Source organism: Capsicum annuum, chromosome 11 (genome assembly GCF_002878395.1).
Source record: "Capsicum annuum cultivar UCD-10X-F1 chromosome 11, UCD10Xv1.1, whole genome shotgun sequence".
Classification (NCBI taxonomy): domain Eukaryota; kingdom Viridiplantae; phylum Streptophyta; class Magnoliopsida; order Solanales; family Solanaceae; genus Capsicum; species Capsicum annuum.
This window is the reverse complement of record NC_061121.1, coordinates 226,464,164-226,487,999: the sequence shown is the minus strand read 5'-3', so window position 1 is coordinate 226,487,999 and position 23,836 is coordinate 226,464,164. Positions and strand designations below refer to the sequence as shown.

Genomic DNA, 23,836 nt, shown 5'->3' with positions numbered 1-23,836 from the left:
ACGAATATCCACCTACTATTATCTTTTCTTGAATACCTAAAAGTAACCCAAACATGAAAGCAAAAGAATTACAAATTGTTCTAACTTACACCTGTAACATGAATACTGCTAAAACTCTGAAAGATGAAGCAAAGAAATAGTAATTAGCCACTCTTGTGCTAGTAAAGCTTTCCATATTTTTCACACACAAGTTGCATTCTACATGAAACCAACACAATCACACCATCTATGGTACATATGTATCTCACCAATCATATATGAGGATCCTTGAGTCCTCTTTTACCATCGACCGACAAAAATAATATGCCTAAAGCAAGGGGGGGGAGGAATTATATATAACTCTAGCTGGGAAATTTATAAAATGAAAACCTAGCACTATCCATCGCACGAGAACATAGCAACACGTGTTGATCCTTCTATCTGTGTTTTGTGGCTCAATGTACAAGGGAAAACTTTGAAGATCCCGAACAGCTTGTGCCTGCAACCTTTTGAGATCTGAATCTTGTCCGAAGGCCTCTTGTCCATTGTGCAGGAAGATCTTGAGTGCCTCAAAGCCTTAAATCTTCAAGAGGAGGATATATTTGTCCGCGACACTCTCCAAATGGCATCATGCTATGTACATATCACTGGAAATCATCCCAGATGTTAGAGCATGAGCCTTGAAGCATATGAAAACAATCTTTCATTATAAATCTAAGTCCAAGCAAGAGAACCTCGATCATTGGCAACTTGGGGACGGCCTCTGGTTGGTGTAGGTGGTCGGTTAGCATTTAGCTCCTAAAACAGACGAGTGTAAACACGACCAACATAGATTATTAAATAACAAAAAATACAACAACATACCCAAGTATACTCCCACCAAGTGGGGTCTGGGGAGGATAAGTGTACGCAGTCCATACCACTACCTCAGAGGTGAGATAGAGAGGTTGTTTCCTATAGGACCCCGGCAAAAGATATGTGTGGAAAACAAAAAGACAAGAAAATAATCGAACCTGCATCCAAGTGTCTTCTAGATGCCGCTCAGGTGAATTTTCAGGCGATGAAGCTGGTGGAATTGGGTGGATAAGTTTTGGAACCACAACAAGATCTCTACCCAATACCAAAATGGCACCAGCATTGTTGGCAGTACCTACACAGCAGTAGATTTTACTTTAAAAGGGGGTCCGGTCCCCTATATAGATAAAACTGCTATCTTAAAAGTTAAAAAACTTCCGAGCATCCAAAAACAATAAAAGAACATACCACAGTAATTGGTGGCTGAAAAAAGCGTAATCAAATGCCCCTGAGCAAATCTTTCAAAGCCGTCCATCACGCATTCGTGGGCTCGGACTATTAGTTGAAGATCATTGTTGTTGCAAAATTCCATCACCCGATCGGGCTGCATGTAAAGGAAAAAGTTTTACATAAGTGCAATACAGGAGGGGAGCTATAAAAAGTAAATGCAACCGACAGCTTAGCAACAAAAAAAAGAGGAATGACCTGTGATTTTCATGGACCAAAGAAACATTCAACACCAAAAGCTAGAAAAATTATCCCAATTATCAGAACTTTTAAGATATAATAACCCCAAAAACAAAATGAGGTGAGGAGCTACAATAGCTATTGGTATGACGAAAAAAGCACTAAAGAAATGACAGCCTGCGCAGGGATGAAATACAAGAGATGGGGAGGGGTGGATGGGGGCAGCTGATATTTTTGGTCAAATGCCATTCTTTCATGGGTCTTTGTAACTAACTGCAGTTCTCCCAAATGGACAATAATATAGCAGATTCTTAAGATGAATTGAATCAGTAATCTCAAAGAAGTGGTAAAATAAATTACTTACCCCAAAAGTTACCAAGCCAGGGCCTCTTGCATTTGGTCTTAGTCCTTCAACACTATCATTTTCGGTTGGATCAGACCTAGAAGCATAAATTGATTTTAGAAAATAGGACTGTTAAAATAAAAGAAGGAAAAAGAGAAGGCTTGCTAACCACAACAAATCCATCAGAACGATTGAGCCAGCCTCCATAGTGATAGGACGCTGGATACTCTCTATTTGCTCAAGGTGATTAATGGACCTTCCAATCCCACCATGCATACAGATGATTTTTTTCTCAATCAGGGCAGCCAGAGGAAGCCAGTTGAACAATCTGTTAATCCGATGCCATGCCCAGATTCCATCTCTCTCACCCTGCTCCATAAAGAAGATCAGTAACCAACTCGAAGGGGGAAGGAGGACTTTCATTTGGTAATGATAGTAGCATACCAGGCGTTCGATGCACTCAATTCGAAAGCCAAAAAGCGCATTTATATCTGCAGCTTCATGGTTCCCACGTATTAAATGTATATTGTGAGGATACTCGACCTAACACAAACAGTGATGTGCATTAAAATCAATAGAAGTAATTCCGGAAGTGGAAGCATACCATAAGTAAATACCAAAAAGGTACCTTTAAAGCAAGGAGAAGAGTAATGGTCTCCAAGCTGTGCTGGCCCCTATCAACATAATCTCCCAAGAAGAGGTAATCAATATACCTGAAGAGCCGATTACACAAGATTAGTATTTACTGGTAGAAGAAAAATTACCAAGGAAACAGCATTAGAACTGCACACTGAAAAAAAAACTGCATATTGACATAAGAAAAAGATAAATTTAACTATCAACTACAAATATTGGTAGAAAACTTAGAAGCCACAGAGAAGATAGAAGCAGAAAAAGACAGATACAATGTAAATCTCAACTTGATTTACAAAAACAAAATCATTAGGTTACACAATCACCAAATAATATAACCAGAATCCATAGGCTACAGTCACTGTATATCATATTATTCCAATAATACATATATATAAACAGCAAAGTCCCTTTTTTCTCCTCATCCTTTCAGCAAGTAACAGCAAAGTCCTGTCTTCATCTTCTACAAAGACTTTTTAATCAGGATCCTCCAGAGCTTTTCCACTCCTGAAATATTCTTCTATCCTTGCACCTCAAATCATTGAAACATGCAGAGTCGTGCAACATTCAACATGCCTTCCTTCTCTCATGTTGTCACTCCTCCAACTTTACTGGACTTAACTGATTAAGGAGTTGAGCATCAACCAATTTGTCTCACCAACCACCCCGGAAACAAAATGCATGCAAGCTTACCTTGCCTTTCTCCCTCAAGTTGACTGCCATAAGAATACATCCCAGCATGCACCTAAGTTTGTGAAAAAGAACGCCCCTTCCCCTTGTTTCTTTATTAGAAGAGGGTAGGGGAGAGGGGGCTGTTCAATTCCATCATCACCCTCCCTAATCACAACTCTAGCTATTGGTTAGGAGTTCTCCCAACCCATCCTCCGAAAAGATCTTTTAAAAACTACCCCATGTTATCTTGCATGTGTTACTTTTGATAAACTTTTCCACTCCAGCACTATCGCATCATTATCACCAGCTAGAGCAACTGTAGAAACATCTTATTTGAGGAGAAATGGACCTTTGGACTGACTCAACATCAAAATTCTAGGTCACAAGGTGAGGATTGTCAAATACCATATAATGAGATAACATCCCCTTTCCTCCACCAGTATCGGACATTTAACATCGTACAATGTTGACTTCCTGCACCAAATATCCAACAACGCATACGACTCCCACTCCAACCATAAAATCAGTACAACTAAAATTACCTCCTTATTCGTTCCACACACGTATCCCTGTGAGATGTTGTGACCTATTTAGTGAACCATCCATATTCGCTACTTCCATATTTGGCTGCAACCACCTCAGATCACATAGCCTTCTCCTCATTTGTAACCTCCATATAGTCACTTCCCAGGACCTAATGAAAAGGGCAATGTTACAACCTTCATAGACACTTCCCCAGACCTATTGCAAAGGGCAATGCTACAGATGCCAAGTCCCCTTTCCTCGCAAGATAGTCCTACATATTTTGTAAGCAGTAACACAACTTACAACCAAACATCATTGTGAGGGGTCCATGTTATCACACACTTCTCCATCTAGTATCAATTCTGATTTTCTCACATCGACCCAAAGTCTACTTTGAACTATTCACATATCCTGAACAAGCAGCTGCTCTCTATGGTCCGCAGTTAAATAATGTAAGACATCATCTTTACTTCTATTATGGCGGTGGTACCATCGGGTACCTGCTACCTCCCACCACACAAGTATCGGGTAACTTTGTCAGCCAATGCCTTGGCTTAGGCAGATGGAAGGAAACGACAAAATATCCAGTGAAATCCCAAAGGTGGAGATAGAGAGGTGGTTTTCGAAAGACCCTTGGCTCAATTAAAATTTAAAAGGAGAAAACAGAAGTAATGAAGACATCACAAATAATACGGGAGGCATTGTAAAGCATATAGAGAAAAGACAGTAAGCACAATAAAATAAAATGATAGGTGGAGCACAATAAACAACAAGTAGCAGCGGAAACTAAGGAACCAGAAACTATGAGAATTGTGCAGTACTGTTGGTATGCAAAGAAAACCTATCCTGCTAGACTATGAGACAACACTTACATACGTACTATACCACCCTAATCCGCGAATTCCGTAACTTCCTATCTAATATGGTCATGTCCAACTAAGCACCTCTACCCAATGCTTCTTCGCCCTACCTCTATCTCAGCTGAAGCTCACCACAACCAACCTCTCACACTCCTCACTGGATGAAAACACCTAATATATTTTGTATGGATGTTCAGCAAGTTACTGGAAAGTTCAAAGAAAGATAGTTGTTCAGTGACTTCAGGGTGAACTGGAACCATCATCCTTCATTCCCCCCAGCCCAGTTCACCCTGAAGTCGCTTAAAGACCATCTTGCTTTGAACTCTCCAGTTATTTTCTCAACATCCACACAAGGAACAACTAGGAATAAATCTCCCAATCTAATGCGTCCACTCTCCTTGGGGATTTCCTATAGTATTTTCATGAATGCCTGATGTAGGATCAAAATTGTTATCCTAATTCAGAGAGTTTGGAATAAATCCTCTGCATTAAAGGTTTTAAGAATAAACTTCCAGAGGCACCATGGCATAGATATAGATGTATTCACATGCATGCAGTGATCCGCATGTGATCCTATATAGATGGATGGATCTGTGGCTTCCCAAATGATTTTGTGATGGTACACAACCAATACCTTAAGTGGCCTGGCAAATTTTTTATCTACCAAATAAATGAGGAGGTAGAATGATATCCTCTTTACTTTATCGTATGTTCCCTGGCCCCCACCCAAAAAATGGTGAAAACCCCCCAAGAAGAAGGATTAACAATATTCCTTTTAGTAGATAACGAGAGTAAAAGAATTATGAAAGAGAACCTATAGTTGAACGTACTCCCTTAAATAAAAAACTAAACTACAGAACTGCAAGATTGTCAGGGGACTTACGCAATATCCCCAGCAGTCGATGGGGAACCATACTCGTCAAATAGACGCATGAGATCCCCAAATTGCCCATGTAAATCGCCAAATATCTTAATAGGAGCCCTTAACTGTAAAACAGTAGGTTCACTTGCAAATATTCTTTCGGCACTATCACAAAGATCAGAAATCTCATTGCAGTCCAAAAAAAACTGTCGTTGCACAGGCGGCTTCCAACCCCGAGGCTTCAAAAGATGCGCGATCAGCTGAGACAGAGAGAAAGAAGAAAATATTATAACAAGCATAAAAAGTTTTTTGTTCTAATATGAACAAGACTGCCTAAACTTGTAACTTGTAAGAGTTATTCTTCGAAGTGGATATATGTTTTTCTGTTCCCCACTATGTGGGAATATACTAGGTTTGTTGTTGTTGTTGTTGTTGTTGTTGAGTATTGTGAATAGCTATGGGCCAATTGCCCTGAGTATCTATTGCAGTCCAACCGTCTCCCATTTGGAAATCTTCTCCTCTTTCTGCCGTCCCTCTTCTAACCCACCTCTCTCTCTCTGGCCCTCCAAAGCCGCAATATATACATCAGGATAAATATAGAATTCAACTTCTTTTTTTCGCTTATCTTTCTACTTGTTCATGTCTCCATTCAACGTCTTAAGCTAAATTGCTCGTACTCTCCAAAAATGTTGTCACACCCATGTCGGATCCTCCAAAAATAGTGTATTTTTGGTCGTTAAGGTATTGGTTCACCCTGAAGTCGCTTAACGACCATCTTGCTTAGAACTCTCCAGTAATTTTCTCAACATCCACTCAAGGAACAACTAGGAATAAAAGGGAATCTCCCAATCTAATGCATCCACTCTCCTTGGAGATTTGCTATAGTATTTCATGAATGCCTGATGTAGGATCAAAATTGTGATCCTAATTCAAAGAGTTTGGAATAAATCCTTTGCATTAAAGGTTTTAAGAATAAACTTCCAGAGGCTCCATGGCATAGATATAGATGTATTCATATGCATGTATGCAATGATCCGCATGTGATCCTATATAGATGGATGAATCTGTGGCTTCCCAAATGATTTTGTGATGGTACACAACCAATACCTTAAGTGGCCTGGCAATTTTTTATCTAACAAATAAATGAGGTAGAATGATATTTTTGGAGGATCCGATGCGCTCACTTGAAGATCTTTTTAAAATGGGTTGAGATTGAACCCAATTATAAATTATCTTGAGCCCAACGCATAGGCTGGGTTGGGTTGGGCAGGTTCACTTAATTTGGGCTCACTTTGACACCCCTAATCTTAACTAATCGAAGCACAAAATAACTTATTGCACCTTTTTCGGAACACTGTTGATGGACATTTGTCGATCCAAAAGTTTTCGTGCTGCCGTGGCATTTTCTGGAGTTCCATAACTGACTCGCCGGCCTTCATTTTCAAATTGATCGATGGAAAGCTGCCGTACCATACCACCTAGTGCACCACCAGTCTCTGCAGCTACAACTATCTATAAATGTAGGGAAGGCACACGATCAGTCTACATTTTCCAAACTTAACCTGATAGCACGACATCGTAAAGGATCTGAATACTAACAGCACGATGATGAAGACGGACTCCAGTAGGGGCAGAATTATTTGATCCGGAAGAATCTGGGTTTATCAAAGTAGATGCTGTTTTTCCACTTGGTGTAGCGTCTGCTCCACCGTCCCTATCAGGAAGTTCGACTTCTCCATTACCTTGCTGTCGAGCTTTGGCAGCTGCTAGTGCAGCAGTAATAGCCTCAGCTTCTGCTGCGGAGGCCTCCACGAGATATTCAACACCTCTGCTGAGTCTCCTATAAAGCAAACCCAAGATGGTGGAACTGAGAAACTAAGGCAGCAAGAGAATATTTTTTTAAAAAAAAAAAAGGACAGCAAGCACAATAGGCAATGTGATTATTATGCAATTGTAGACTCACCGAGATCCTTGAAGCATGACATTCTCAGTACTTATATCAGCATACACATCACCATTTACAGGGGGAGCAACAGCATTACCCAGTACAACAGAACCATCATTAACTGCATCAGGAACTGTTTGTCTCGTTCTTTCATCACCAAAACCATACCTCCCAGCAAGCCTGCCTGCTTGTAGATTGGCTGCAGCAGCTGCAGCATGTGAAGCTGCAGTTGTAGTTTCTGCAGCCGCCAAGTCTTCAGCAACAAGCAAATCATCCAGTAGTACACCTGTGAAATTAATGACAGGTAACTAATTGCATTGAATAAAAGGATTCCAAAACATCAGCAACTTTTTAACAGCTTAAGTACGCTCCTAGCAGAAAACAGGAAGTGATCCAATAACTGCTCCAGAGGTTCTCATGTGATGTACTTTACATGGGAAAGACTAAAAGAACAGAAAGAAGAGAAGTATTCATTGCAGCAGTTTGGATAGTTAACAAACACTTTTGCAAACATAACTGCAACATAATATGTACAAATTTAATATGAGATCAGCTAACTAATCTATTGCCTTGATATCCATGAATATCTCTGTTCTTGATTATTGATATCTAAGTTTCAAAGACAGGTATTTGACAGAAAGACACAATTGTTCTGATGTATCTCATCACCGCCATGTCATATGGAAAAAGTAGATATTTCACTATTTTCAACCAGAGGCAGATGTCATTGCAAGGCACCGTCCTAGCAAGGCGGAGCCCTTATTCTGCTTTGTACCTAGCTTCAACGCTTATCAGCTTAAGAAAGCCTCAAGCAAGTCTTTAATAGCACTGACACGAGCATAGCAAGAAAAAGCACAAGAAAAACAAAAATTCAAGTAAGAGATATAACTAGTTAGGATTAAGATTAGATGAAGCTGTCACACTTGCACTCCATCCAGTTTTTACGAAGTCTGCTTCGAAAGAGATGGACTTAAAATCACATGGGAGGAAGTTGTCTCGAAAGACCTACATAGTCTTGGTATCAATGCACACTTAGCTAAAAAGATAGGGAAAATGGAGGGAAAAAAATCCATATTGGCAATAATTATCACTTGAGGATTAGGTTTTAGACTTGTTAGAGAACTTCTATTATTATTATAATATTATATATTATATATTTAACTAATTTTTTTTAATGTGATGATGATAATTGATATGAAATGAGCTTGACTGAAAGTGGGATTCATATAGCCAACCTCGGAGACGTCGTTGTTGTTGCTGTGATAAAAATGAATCTGAATACAGAAATGACTACAGATGATTTATATAAATAACTGATGAATTTGGGGCAGTTGCGTAGTTGAAATTGAATATTCACTTTTGATAAGAAATTTTTTTTTTTTTTGATAAGGGTTGAAATTGAATATTCACATTAGTGTTTAGTTTCAAGTTTATATCAAACAACTAAGTGTTACAAATCTGTAGATGTTTAACATAGTTTAGCACTTGGTAAGTCATTTATTTTATTTGGGTTTTGAACTAAATTTAGTCTTTGGCTTTGAATCTGATTTGCATGATTTGTACAAATCAAATGTTGGGGTATATTTATTAACTTTTAGTCAGGTTATATCGTCAGAGAAGTTTATTCTACATTTGGTTGAATTTAAAATGGCTTACTACAAGGGAAGTAGAGGGGAAATGATTGTTTGAAAGGAAAGTGGAAGGTATGCTGCTACCTTCCACATCAACTTTTTTCAATCTTTGCAACAATGTGAAGAAGATATTGAACATGCATGTCTTATAGCCTTACCACCACGTAGACCACCATAGATAAATATCAAGTCCCCAACAGCAGCAGCTGCATGCCTACAGCGCCTGGTCAATTCAACAGCAGCATCTCCACCAGCTGCATCCGCACTGTACCTGCCAGTTCTAGGACTAGTTACAACAGATTTTGTGTCACACCACACTCCTGCAGCTGTATCAAGAACTGCCAAAAGAAGAGAAGGAAGAAAGAAGAAATATGGTTGTGAGAATGATATCATACCGAGCAAAGTGAAAAGTAAAAGATATAACCAAATCAGAAAGAGTTTATCTAAATAAGCAATCAACACAAACAGCATAAAGGAAATACCCGCTACACTGGATGAGTCCTCCACCATGCGTCCACCACCAAGTGCCCCTCCAGATACATGTAGCCGAGCATTAACAAAAACCTAGGTTACCAGAAACAACTAATAACTCCCTTACTATCAATGCCAGAAAGGAGCAATTTAACGAAAATGAAAAAAGCACACTTACTGCAGCATGTTGATATCTAGGGGAGGGTGACACACCAGGGGCAATGGCCCATTCCCAACGCCCATCTCTATGTTTGGCAAGTCCATATGCACTTGCTAGAGGCTATGAATAACCAAGGCAGCGGGAAAAAAGAATAAGAACAATTGACCCGATACTAAACCGAAGAGCACCATCATGACATACAGATCTAACTGCCTGGCAATTAGCAATATGATAGAACAAACAAATAAACCAATATAAAGAGTATATGCTTGGCTCACCACGCTGTTGGCATCCCTCCCTCCACAGAGGAGAAGAAGACCATCTGAGCGTGCACTTGCGGTTGCATACCTAAATACGAAACAGTGGCATATTAGGACTTCCTTGATTTATTAATTGGTCGGCCTAGATTAGTATCACATGCACCATAATCTGATTTCAGAAGGTCAGAAAAAACTCATGACAATCCAAAAAGAAAAATAAAAAATAAATGACGATAAAAAAAATAAAATGCCTTTAACAAAAAACGCACAATCTTTTCATTAACAAACAGAAAGAAATATTCTGATGCTTGCTCCAGAGGTATTCCATCACAAGTGCTTGAAATGCTTCAGAAAACAGAAGAAATAACATCTTCTACGAGACACTGTGCAGAAAATAAATATGATACTTGTGCGTTAAAGGTTCTAACCTTTTCTTTTTGACTACCCCACTTTGTGGAATACATAGGGTATATTGTTGTTGTTTTATGCATTATGCACTAACTGATGAAAGCTTCAAAAGAACACAAGAAATTAGCAGCTTCTTGCTAACCGATTCTATGAGATGATCACAAAGAAACTAAACACATTTACATTTTATTTGTTCTTCTTTTCTATTTTTCATTTTTTCTTTTTCTGGATGGTGAAACTGTGATGGATTTGGTTGTCATAGTGATATCCAATACAACTGCAAGAAAAATAATGGGAAAGGTATTTCCAATCTAGATTTTTTTAAGAGCAGTTCCATTCTAGGTAGTTGTCAGTAAATTTCCGTCTTTTTTTAAGGTAATTAAAAAGCTGGTAAAAGAACACCATCAGAAATAAGTACAGCTTCTATTCTAGGTTTCTCTTTTTAAATTTTTTACAAGTAATTCCACTCTAAGTTGTCATTAGAAAATTTCTCTCTTTTTTCTTTTAAGGTAATTGAAAAACTTCTAAGAAAATTCATCGGAAATATGTTAACTTGCTTCCTTAAACATCAAGTTGGAAGCCTGAATACTTTGATATCATGAGTTTGAAGCAATTCCAAGCAGAGATGTAATACTTTGTCAATGCTACTGCAGTGAAAGTAAAAGAAGAAAAAAAGAAATATAATTGTGAAGAGCAACTACGTCTGGGAAAGGAAGACAACTTAGGAAATGACCACTGTGACTCTTCTGGTGCTTGTGGAATGAGAAAGGAAGAATAAAAAATGCTCTTAATTTCATTTGCACTCTGTGTGAGAACGCAATGTTGGAAGCTAGTGGGCAAACTTCATAAGATGACTCAGAATCATATAAACAACTTGTACATACATCTGACTCGGTTTAGTGTTGAGCACTGAAACTTCTTTTCTTACCAAAAATATGTACTCGTAAAGAAATTTTTTTCAAATCCAAGTGACAAAATTGCAGAGGTGAATCTATCCCTCTGCAACGCGTTCAGCTGAGACAATGTATATATGTGCAAAAAATTAGTCGGGAAGACTAAAATTCCCCCTGAAATCTCATGTTTTACTTAGATAGACTTAAAAGGAGCATGCCTGACTCAAGACAATCTTATTAGAAGAAGATTCCAACAGGTCATAGGGGTTACATGTGTCAGGCAACATCAGAAAGCGTCAACCACCTTATGCCTCAGTGCCCTTTTGCAACAGATTTCTGGAACATGTTCCTAGCCCTTTTTTGGTATAAACTGGTCAACACCCTTCAATATCATAGATGCTTACACTAATTGGAGCTCTATGGAAGTTAGAAAATCCATCAGGAAAATCAAGATCACTACCCCACCCTGTATTTTTTTTCGTGTATATGGAATGAAAGAAACAGGAGATTTTTCAATGGAGGCTCCAACTCCAATCTATAAGCTTAAGGCTATTTTTTGACTAAACTTCTTAGCTGGCCAACTCTTCCCCTGTAAATAACTTAGATCACTACCTGGATTTGGTCAGCTCCTTAGCTCTATAGGCTCTTTGCATCTTATGGATGCCATAATGAAATACTGAAATCTCACTTCAAAATAAAATGTGCTCTTTATAAGGTAAAAAACATGTTTATGTAGATATACATAAAAAGACAAAACCGCAACAACTCCACAACCCATCGACTCTAAATCATATATCCATCTCCGCAAACGCACAGTCAATCACCTCCAAATACTAGTTGGGTAATTCCTGCCAGTATGAGAAACCTAGTAGGGTTGCTAAAAGTTACTACTGACCAGTCTTCAAAGGATTAAATATACAATAGTTAAATAAAAGATGGACCAGCTTATAGCATCTCTTAAGTCTTTAATCTAGGTAGCAGTCAAAATCTCACTCCAAGGTTGACTATGAAACAAAGGGTGCATGCATTTCCTTTGATAGGTAAAAATCATATTTTCCTTTTTATGATTAATAGAAAGTATTAGTTAAGAGTCCCACACCGGAAAAGGGATGGACAATTGGTCTCCTTATATGGACTTGGACAATCCTCCCCTCATGAACTAGCTTTGGGTTGAGTTAGGCCCAAGCTCGATTCTTTACATGGTGCCCATCCCAAATCTTTGTTCACCGATGTTGGGTCCCCATATTGTATTGTCCACTCTCCAGTTAACAAGGTCTGGACGTGAGGGACTACTAAGAGTCTCACATCGGAAAAGGGATGGACAATTGATTTCCTTTACATTATTCTAATTGAAGACTCTGGCAGCTAGAACTCATTGGTAGCAACTCTTACCACTGCAACCTAGGGATTTCCCATATTAACATTGCTTCTCTTTTAAAAAGAAAAAAGAGAAGCTGGCATATTAGCATTGCTTCTTTCCCATCTTCTAAGCTCTTTTTTCCTATAAGGATCTTCTTATCTCCTTAGAGCTCCCATTTTACCAAATGAACTATACATCAGTTTGTAGCTTAACATTGCAAACTTATAAGAAAATTACAACAACCTTCAGGACATAATTTCTAAAATTTCAGGAGCTAAAAATATTTATTGCATTTATTTCCAACTAGCATGAACAGACACGCTTCTACCGATCCAGCTCTAGGATAAACAACTTATATATAACATCACATACTCTCCTAATCAGATCATATACACATAATTTACAAGCCAACCAAACAGACAATGCATCATTGACACTACTAACAGCATGTAATACTTACAGATATGTACAAGTAATTCTTGAGGTTTGCTACCTTCTAAAGTATAGAATTCTGAATAAGCAAATAAATACAATCAAGAGAAACGATAACTTAGTGGGTAACAAAGAAAATGAAGTACAAATTTTCAAGGGAGAGAATATGAACTTTACATGCAAGGAGGTGGACCTTCACCCTCCGGTTCCAATTTCCGCCATTCATATGGCTTGGCAGCCGTGTCCAAAGCCCAAACATCCGCTAGGGGCCGTTTTCCTGGGTACAGTGGAATGCTTAAGATTTTTCTGGACACTGTCATCGCTGAAAAGAAATAGATCGACTCAGTCATCAGACTAACCATCATTTCCGCCAATTGCCATGAGATATCTTTGCCCTACCAAAGCCATAACATGTCCATAACGCGGACCTGGACCAGGTCCTTGCACTACAACCCTGATAAGATCAAAATCATTTCAGTAGCACTTAACACAAGTTTGTCATGGTTTCATGTATCTTCATACACAGGCAACATTCATTATGACAGCTATAGACATAACTACAAAGGTGCTAACCTGTGCCATCGTGGACGTTGTTGAGTAAGGTCCAAAACATGAAGATCCTCAGCTGACAAACCAGCTGGACCAATTCCACCCTGAGATAGATGGTAATAGAGCACCTTAAGTGACTGAACGGGATTATCATACACAAATCAAACAACAAAGCTAGCAGCCAATACGGACCTGAATAACAACCATAGTTCCCACAGCTGTAGCAACATGTGCAGCCCTTGGTGTGGGTGGCTCTCCAATGGGAGTTATCCTGTGAAGTTCATCACATATTCAACCTTCTAACTAAGCACCAAAAAACAGTATGTAGCTTGTCATTCGTGCAGTTAAGACTTACCTAGACCATTTATTTGTCAAAACATCATAACAGTGCACATCAGCAGTAGCCCCTGCTAAGCCTGCAATTAGATACAAAACCTCACATAAATCATTTTAAATTTGAAACCCATAGGTTCAGTTCTACTACCACACCCATAGGTCTGCCCTGAAATGGATGAAGCTAGAATGAAGACCCCATAGGAGACCATGATTCAAATCCGAGCAAGACAAACGTAAAATCTATGTCATTTCTCCTAACAGCGAGGCGCTGGGCAAAGTTATCCAATACCTATAATGGCAGAAAGACGCACAAACCGATAGAATGACGGAGGTGCTAACAAGCTGGATCGACACAAACAACAAGTACATACATACCTAGTGTAATCCCACAAATGGAGTCTGGGGAGGGTAGTGTATACGAGACCTTACCCTTACCTCAGGAAGTAGAGTGATTATTTCCGATAGACCCTCGGCTCAAGTAAAAGCATTACAAAGTAGTTCGAAAAACGAAAATAACGAGAGTGGAGAAACCAAGACAAAATGCTACAAAAACATGACAACAACAACAATATACATGGTGTGTTCCCACAAAGTAGGGTCCGAGGAGGGTAGAGTACGCAGTCCGTACCACTATCGCAGAGGTAAGGTAGAGAGGTGGTTTCCGATGAAGAACGCATGACAAAGCACACCAAAAAGGAATAGTCACTATAACAAAATAATACGATAATCGAAGTGCAAAAAACATTCAATAGTAACAGAAACGGAATTACAAGATTGAGTGGAATAACATATATGGAGACTCGCATCTGGAGTCTTGTGTGTAAGAAAGGTGCCTCCTAAACTTAAAGCAAATTCTACAAAGTGGTAGTTAGACCAATTGTGTTGTATGAGACGGAGTGTACGCCAATCAAGAAATTTTACGAACAGAGGACGAAATTGATGGAGATGAGGATGTAGCGATGGACGTGTAGGTTTATTAGGAGAGATATGATTAGGAATGAGGATATCCAAGACAAGGTGGGAGTGAATTCGGTGGAAGACAAGATGCAGGAAGCAAGGTTGAAATGATTCGGACACGTGATGAGAAGATGCACGGACGCGCCAATACGGAGGTATGAGAGGTTGGCTATGGATGGATTCAAGAAAGGCAAAGGTAAGGCAGAGATAGACCGACGAAATATTGGAGAGAAGTGATTAGACCGGATGTGGCGCAGTTACAATTTATCGCAGACATGACCCAAGATAGGAAGTTACGGAAAACGCGGATTACGGTAGATGGCTAGTAGGAAGGAGTGTGTCCAGGGTAGTAGGTAGGAGTGCTTTGTCTTGTTGTATGTACTAGTAGTCATCGTGTTAGGCTGGTAGTTTCTTGTTCTGTTTTGGTGATGCCTGATGTGTATGGGTAGATTGATTTCGTATAATTCAATGGTAGTTTTGTTTCTGATACTATCTGTTATTTTTTATATTACTTGTTGTTTATTGTACTTCTATTACGGCCTTTCTACACTAGTGTATTCCTGACTCGGGGTGTATCTGAAACAGCCTTTCTACCTCACCTCTGAGGTAGAGGTATGGACTGCGTACACTCTACCCTTCCCACACCCCACTTTGGTGGGAATACACTGAGTAGGTTGTTGTAGAAATGGAATAACCAGAACTCACATAGTAATGCTAGGACAACCGATACAACAACAACAGCATACCAAAAGTAACCCGACAAAGTGGGTTTGGCGAGGGTAGGTGTACAAAAACCTTACCCCTACCCTTGAGAGAAAGATTTTATTTCCGATAGACCCTTGGCTCGATGAGAAGGCAATAACAGAAATGAAGCAGTTGTGACAAAATACTATAGGAAGCATAACAAAACATTCTGTACAAAAACTACAAAAATATGATAGAAATCGAGGAACAAGAAACTACAAGGGTAATGCTACAACTACTAAGTTCTAAGTTCTGCTAATCAATTGAGTTGGATAACCTACGAATTCCAGCACTTCCAGCAGATGAAGGAGTTCCAGAAGCACCCGAATTTCCTTCAAGAGCAGTAGCACCACCAAAAAGAATAAGCCTGGGACCAATATAATTAGCTGAACCTTCTTCACCAACAGCTGGTACAGACGTTAACGTATGCCCACATCTCGGCCCTGGACCATCCTCCTTTTTCTCAATTACTTCGTGCACTACCGAATACGTTGGAGCACACCTTGGTCCTCCAACAACACCACTATTACTACTACTACTTTGCTGTTGCTGAGTTTGTGAAGAAGATGACTCTTCATTCAGCTGCTGTTCCGATGTTGAACAAGTATCATTCTGAACCGTTGGATCATGATCAGATTCCGATGCCATTGCTGAATCCACATCCATATCAAACCCCAAAAACCAATAACTCTAATGCTCCAAATTGAAGTTCAAATTCTCAACAATATGCATTTCCAATCCAAATTCAAGAAAAAACCCTAATTCAGATCCTTCAATTCAATACAAATACACCCCAAGAATTTCAAAACCCTTCAAATATTTTTCCAAGAAAATCACAACCCTTATGATATTTTCCAAGAATATCACAACCCAAATGAAAAAAAAAACAAAAAACGAGAGACAAAATTCAAAATTATCAAAACCCCTCAACTATTTTACCAAGAAAATTACAACCCAAATTCAAAAATTTCAAAACCCTTTTAATATTTTTCCAAGAAAATCACAACCCAAATAAAAAAAGAGAATTAAAAAAAACTATCAAAACCCTTCAAAAAAAACTCTCCAAGAAAATCACAACCCAAATTCAAAAATTTCAAAACCCTTTTAATATTTTTCCAAGAAAATCACAACCCAAATGGAAAAGGAGAATTAAAAAAAAAATCATCAAAACCTTTCAAAAAAAAAAACTCTCCAAGAAAATCACAACCCAAATGAGAAAAGAGAGAAAATTCAAAATTCTTGACCCCTTTTTTTTCTTTTCTCTCTCTTTCTCCCCTCACCCAAAAAAAAAATTATTTACTAATTAATACTATAGCTCTGTTTTCTTCTTCTGTAAAAGGCGGCCAATATATATATATCTCTCTACTTTCTCTCTCTAGGACCAATCATCCGCCATTTTCTGCACTTAATAGTAAAAGAATCACAGCTTAATTACATACGTACCAAAAAAGAATAGCAACTTACTATAATATAATTAAAAATAACTTAATTTTAAAAGTTTTCTTTTATCCTTAAATAAAATGTTTTCCATTGTTTCATTTTAATTAGTTCAGTAATAAATAAAATAATATCTACTAAAACGTTATAAATGACATGAAATGGGTAAAATGTGAGTGGAGAGGTTGTTTCTCACTCTTGAATTAAGTATAGCGAATTTAGGTATAAAAAGTTTATTTTAATTAGTTTATATATTAAAAATAGCTATTTTAGTTTAGTTATTCAGTTTATGAAATAAAAAAAAAACAATGTATTTTTAGTCAAATTTAAAATTTCAACACATCTGTAGTAAGATTAATTTAGTAAAATACACACCTAATTGAAAATTCTTAAATGAATGTATCAACTCAATAAGTGTCAAATAAAATGAAATAGAAAAAATAGCAATAATATATTCGATATATTTTCACAAGATGAAATTTGGAGAGGGTAAATATAAATAATTCATACCATTAATTAGACATGAGATAGAGAAGTTATTTTGTGAGATAGAGAAGTTATTTTCTTTAAACCTCTATCTCAAGATGAAAATAATCTAGAAAAGAAATATCAAAGGAACAAGAAATACACTAAATATAATAATAACATAAACAAGGTTATTATTAAATAATACAACAAACGATAACACACTCTGAAATAAGACTAACACCATGACTTAGGCATGAATACCAAAACAAAGCTAAGAAAAAAAAACACAGTTCAGTGCATTAAACTTTCCGCTATACGCAAGGTTTGGGAAAAAATCCCACCACAAAGGTGTATTGTATAAACTCTTACTATACATTTCTGTCAGAAACTATTTTTAAGATTTGAACACGTAATTTTATCAGTTACTTCAAAACTCCTGTTTTGAATAACAAAATAAAAAATTTTAAAAATTTATTTAGACAGTAAATTGAAATTATTATTTTTTTCATTTGTACGGCTAAGAAAGAAACCAACGAGGGAAAAAAGTGACGGCGGTAAAGATTTGAATTTTACCATTAAGGTACAAGTCAGAAAGGGTAGTGTACAGGTACCTGAAGCTTGTTAAGGTAGATTCTTTTGTGTCCTTTTTTTTAACCAGTTTCCAATTGAACGCGCGAAACAGGCGCGTGGGGATGATATGGGAAAAGGATCCGGCCTGACTAATACATATGGGATGAGAGCTGGCTTTAGCTAAAAAGATTATTATCTTTTTATTTCCACTAAATAAAATCATTATTATATTAGTAATAGTATTTAGGCGAAATAGTCTATTGAACTCTTGTTCTTATTCGAGTTTGTAAAGTAAACATTTTTATTTAGTTTTTTGTCATTTAAATCCTTTAACTTATCAAAAAAAAAAAAAAAAAAAACTTTGTAAAGATACATAATTAACTCTCGATGCATTTTTTATTCAATTTTGAATCTGTCGAGATACATAATACATTTAATGAAAATTTATTTATTTTTCTTTGTAAAGATACATAATTAGTTCTTGATATATTTTTTAAAAATTTGAATCTGTCGAGATGTATAATTAGCTTCCGATAAATTCAATGAAGATACATAATTAGTTGAAATTTTTATAATTACTTTGTAAGAGTGAAAATTTATATAAATATGATAAGTTAAGAAGTATATTTATGTTATTTTCCATTCAATATTAGAGTATACATATGCGCATATCGTATCCTTCTTAGACTTCATTTATGTGATTGAAAAACTTTATATAGGAGCTAAAATATAAATGAGTAATTGAAGTGTTAGAACATGCACAGCGGAAGCAATAATTCTACAGGATCAATAACTTACATAATATCTAGATAACATAACCAAAATGAGAATCAGAAAACTTACCTCTTAAAGCATTCACAAAACTCGTTCAACGATTTGTTTTCCAGGACTGCGGTCTTCTACCAAAATCGAATTAATCTTTTTTCAATCAACACTTGAGTGGCAAGTGATTATTTTTTCAGAAAAGAAGATCATGATGAATCAAAAAATCAAACCCTATTTATTTCCAATCTTTAATGCAGAGCGGAAGATAAAGGGGCAAAACGGTTTTGCCCTTATTGTTGCAATTATGCCCTTAAACGTTTTTTCCTTTATTATGAGTTTCATACCCAAAATGCTTTTTAGCCTTAATGCAGTCATTAAACCTGATTTTTAAATTCATTCTTTCCTTATTAATAGAAGACCAGCAATTAAAACAAAACTACTTCTTTTATAAAGTTTTTTCTTTCTTTCCAAAATAATTAATTAATCTGACATGGTAGGGACCACAGATTTATTAAGTGAGACTTTCAATTATGATATTAATTCGGTGATAAAAAAATAATCATATCATAATAAATTATAAATTATTCAACTTAAAATATGTAATTGCACTCCTCGATTCAAGTCTACCATTATATCTTATTTAATTGCATCTTATTTAACTCCCTATGTTAGAATTACCGACACCAATCAATTAAATTAAATTCTCTGAAAAATTTAATTCATTAATCAATGTAATCCTTTATTTATAATGCTTAACTTGTTTCACATGACGGATACAAAATCCACCTGTAGTTTTTTCATGTGAAAACTTATAAGCAACCATAAAGGGGTGTCTTCTATCTCAAGTTCGAGACATGGTTCTATCAACTAACTAATATTTCACTAAGTGATTCGTCATCATCCAACCTATCAAGAATATGTTGACTCACAAAAGAGTTTCACCTTTTAATAGAGTAAAACGATAAAACAAACCACATAGATCATAATAATTATATCAAGATTAAGAGTATAAGTACATGTAATGGTATAAAGAAATCGTTTATTGATATTCAAAACATAAACGAATATGTCTAATTAGTTCGTTCAATACATACTAAATGTACTAGCACAAGAAGTTGGAATATTACCACTCCTATAATTAAGATCAAATTATATTTAATCTTGTGCTACAATCGTCAAGATGTTTGTCCTACCTCATCTTTGATTGTGAACATTAATTTATTACTTATGAGAACCGACAATTTTAATCTTCCGTGCATAAGTTAGAATACTCCATACACAAAATTGTCTACTATATAAGCAAAGAACACACATGTTAATACAATGATCTATTCAAATAAAGATTTTATTAATATAATAAATAGTCTTTACATGGGATGAAAATATAATACTATAACACAAACTACATGGTTAATAGTATATCCTAACAATCTCCCACTTAAACTTATAATCACGAATGCACAATTTTAACACTTATTTCTTCCACATGCTTATCAAAAGCCTTCTGGGTTAAGCCCTTTGTAAATGGGTCCGCCAAACTGTTCTCCGACTCAATCTTCAAAACTCTCACATCACCCCTTTGAGTTACATCCCAAATCAAGTGATATTTCTTCTCAATATGCTTACTTCTTTTATGGCTTCGTGGTTCTTTCAAATTTGCAACTGCATCACTATTGTCACGGTAAAATATTAGTGGTGTTTGTACTGAAGGAACAACTCCAAACTCTTTCAGAAAGCTATCGAGCCAAACAGCCTCTTTAGCTGCCTCAAAGGCAGCTATATATTCGGCTTTCATGGTGGAATCAGCAACACGTGTTGCTTGATACTTCTCCAAACAATGGCTCTACCTCTTAAAGTAAACACATATCTTGAGGTCGATTTTCTAGAATCTTTATCCGACTGAAAATTTGAATCAGTATACCCAATAGGTATAAGATCCCCAGAGTGAAAAACAAGCATGTAATCCCTAGTCCTTTTAAGGTACTTGATTATATGCTTAACCACAGTCCAATGTTCTTGCCCAGGAATAAACTAAAATTTGCTAACCATGCCAGCAGCAAAGCAGATATCTAGTCTAGTGCACAACATAGCATACGTGAGTCTCCCTACAGCAGAAGCATAAGGGACTGCCTTCATTCTCTCTATCTCATCGGTCGTTTTGGGCGACTGATCTTTTGATAGAGTAATTCCATGCCTAAAAGGAAGGAATTCCTTTTTGAAATTTTGAATGTTAAATCTTGCAAGAATAGTATCAATATAAAGTATTTAAGATAAGCCTAATATCCTTTGTTTGCGATCTCGTATAAGCTTGATCCTGAGGATATGAGTTGCTTCTCCCAAGTCTTTCATATCAAAATGCAAGGACAACCACTCCTTAACAGAATTCAACATGCTTACATTATTTCCTATGAACAAAATGTTATCCACGTACAGAATAAAAATGCTACTATGTCTCCGTCCCATTTTTTATAGACGCATGACTCATTTTCACATTGATCAAAATCGAAGGTCTTAATTGAATTGTCAAAACAAGTATTCCATGCTCTAGATGCTTGTTTCAAACCATAAATGGATTTCTTAAGTTTAGAAAACTTATGTTTATTACCACTTTCTATGAAACCTTCTGGTTGTGCCATATAAATGCACTCATCAAGACTTCTATTTAGGAAAGCCGTCTTGACATCCATTTGCCAAATATCATAATCATAATGAGCCGCAATGGATAAGAGAATCCTAATGGATTTAAGCATAGCTACCGGCGAAAAAGTTTCCTCATAGTCAATTCGTTCTTTTTGAATAAACCCTTTCGCAATAAGCCTAGCCTTAAAAGTTTGCACTTTTCCATCCGCACCTCTCTTTTTCTTATAGATCCATCTACAGTCAATGGTATTGACTCATGCAGGTGGTTCTACAAGTTTTCATACTTGATTGGAATACATAGACTCCATTTCAGATTTCAAAGCAGCAAACCACATTTTATCATCTTTATCATGTAGTGTTTTGGCGTAATTAAGAGGTTCTGCATTAGGATCCTCAGGGATTCTATCGTACGATTCTCCCAAGAGTGAAAACCCTTAAGGTTTTCTAATAATTCTCCCACTACGATGACTAGTCACTACAAGATCTGCTATATTTGAAACTTAATTTTGAACACCCTGAATGTCTTCCTGCATTATAACAGGTTCCTCGACATTAGCCTAAACGTTTTCCTCCACAATTGCAGGCTGCTCGACATTACTCCCACTACTTTAAGGCAGTGTAATGTCAAGTGTTTGCTCTTGTGCAACCTCTTGCCTATTGACATTTCTCCCACTACGTGGATGTAGTGGTATGTCAATAACGATTTGCGAAAATTGTTTTTGTCTTTCATTATTCGTTATTCTATTGCTCAATTCCTGTAAAACAATTTTACTTTTAGGAACATGGTTCATTAAATAAACCTCTTCAAGAAATCTGGCATTTGTCGAAACAATTACTTTCTGTTCCTTAGGACAATAAAATAAACCCCCTTTCATCCCTTTTGGATATCCAATAAAAACGCACACTTATGTCCTAGATTCCAATTTATCAGTTTTTCCTTTTAGCACATTTGCTGGATAACCCCAAACATAAATATGTCGAAGATTAGGCTTGCGCCCACTCCACAATTCAGATGGGGTTTAAGGTATTGATTTTGAAAGAACCAAGTTCAGAATATAATTTGTAGTTTTTAAAGTATAACCCCAAAATAAAAAAGACAAATTTGAAGAACTTAACATTGATCTAACCATTTCCATAAGAGTTCTATTTTATCTTTCTGCCACACCATTTTGTTGTGGTGTTCCTAAAGCAGAATATTGAGATGTAATTCCTGATTCTGATAAGTATTTAATGAATTTCGCAAAAAGGTATTCACTACCACGATCAGATCATAATTTATGGATATGTTTGTTATGTCACTTTTTCGTTTTCATCTTAAATTCTTTGAATTTTTCAAAACATTTAGATTTACGGCATAACCAATAAATGTATTCATATTTTGAGTAATCATCTGTGAACGTTACAAAATACTCAAAACCACCTCTTGTTTGTACATTCATAGGACAACACAAATCAGTATGAATTAATTCCAACTTATTACCGGCTCTATTTTCTTTGGACGAAAATGGTCTCTTGGTCATTTTACCTTCTAAACAAGACTCACAAGTTGAAAGTGCCTCCACTTTCAATAAACTCAAAGGTCCATCAGAAACCAACCGTGAGATCTTATTTATATTAATATGACCTAGACGTAAGTACCATAAGTATGTTTCACTCAATTTCAAAATATGTTTTCTTTTATGTGTCTGATCAACATTATTAAGTTTCATTATTTGTAGCATATTATGAAAAATATCAATACAAACAAATCATATATTCTAGGAGCAGAAATAATAAAATATTTATTAAACTTAATAATTGCATAATTAATAGCAAAATAAACATTGTAACCAACATCCATCATTCTTGAAACTGAAAGTAAATTCCTTCTTATAGAAGGTACATAAAGAACATTATTCAGTCTTAAAACTCTAGAACTACTAAACGAAATGGAAATATTTTCTATAGCTAAGGCTGGTTCTAGTTCCCCATTTGCTTGAAACACGTTCAGTTCATTTTCATATAGACTCCGTGTTTCTTGAAACCCTTGCAATGAAGTGCAGATATGATTAGTGGCTCCCAAATCTATAGCCCAAAATTGGGTAGAAACAGCCGCTAAAATGTTTCAACGACATATGAAAAAGATGTACCTTGTTTCTGCATTTTAGCTATTGTAATACCCCGTATTCAAGTACGTGTATTAATTTTATTTATATGAAATTAATTTTTTTATTTTATTTATACCGAAATTGCCCGTCGATGGTTTCATGCGAAGGTTATTGAATAAGCTTTCCAACGATATAAAGATTTCCAAAAATAAATAGGTTTCGGATATAATCGAGCACGTTCGAAACTATAAAACGGTGGCCGGGATATTTGGAAATATTAAATGTGCAAGAAAATTTTCTGCACACAAACTACTGAGGCCAGCCAAATTTTTGGGTCAACTTCGAATGATCATAACTCCCTTAATAT

At 36.5% G+C, this 23,836-nt stretch overlaps 1 protein-coding gene across 2 annotated transcripts; it reads right to left on the bottom strand.

Annotated features, from left to right (window-relative positions):
- Nucleotides 1-124: 124 nt before the first annotated feature.
- On the bottom strand, nt 125-16,938 carry LOC107847489 (serine/threonine-protein phosphatase BSL3). Of its 2 annotated transcripts, XM_016691770.2 has the most exons (22): nt 15,784-16,938; nt 13,821-13,881; nt 13,658-13,736; nt 13,490-13,569; nt 13,276-13,370; nt 13,094-13,193; nt 9,842-9,911; nt 9,582-9,683; nt 9,415-9,496; nt 9,091-9,270; nt 7,320-7,587; nt 6,956-7,196; nt 6,698-6,868; nt 5,378-5,616; nt 2,433-2,517; nt 2,249-2,347; nt 1,974-2,173; nt 1,826-1,901; nt 1,243-1,378; nt 993-1,129; nt 714-777; nt 125-626 (listed from the first exon to the last, which is right to left on the bottom strand). In XM_016691770.2, the coding sequence occupies exons 1-22, from the start codon at nt 16,166-16,168 to the stop codon at nt 613-615; spliced, it is 2,964 nt and encodes a 987-aa protein (XP_016547256.1). In that variant the 5' UTR covers nt 16,169-16,938; the 3' UTR covers nt 125-612. The 2 variants fall into 2 exon arrangements, with proteins under 2 accessions (XP_016547256.1, XP_047255777.1); XM_047399821.1 differs by having other exon boundaries at nt 125-777.
- Between the last annotated feature and the right edge of the window lie 6,898 nt (nt 16,939-23,836).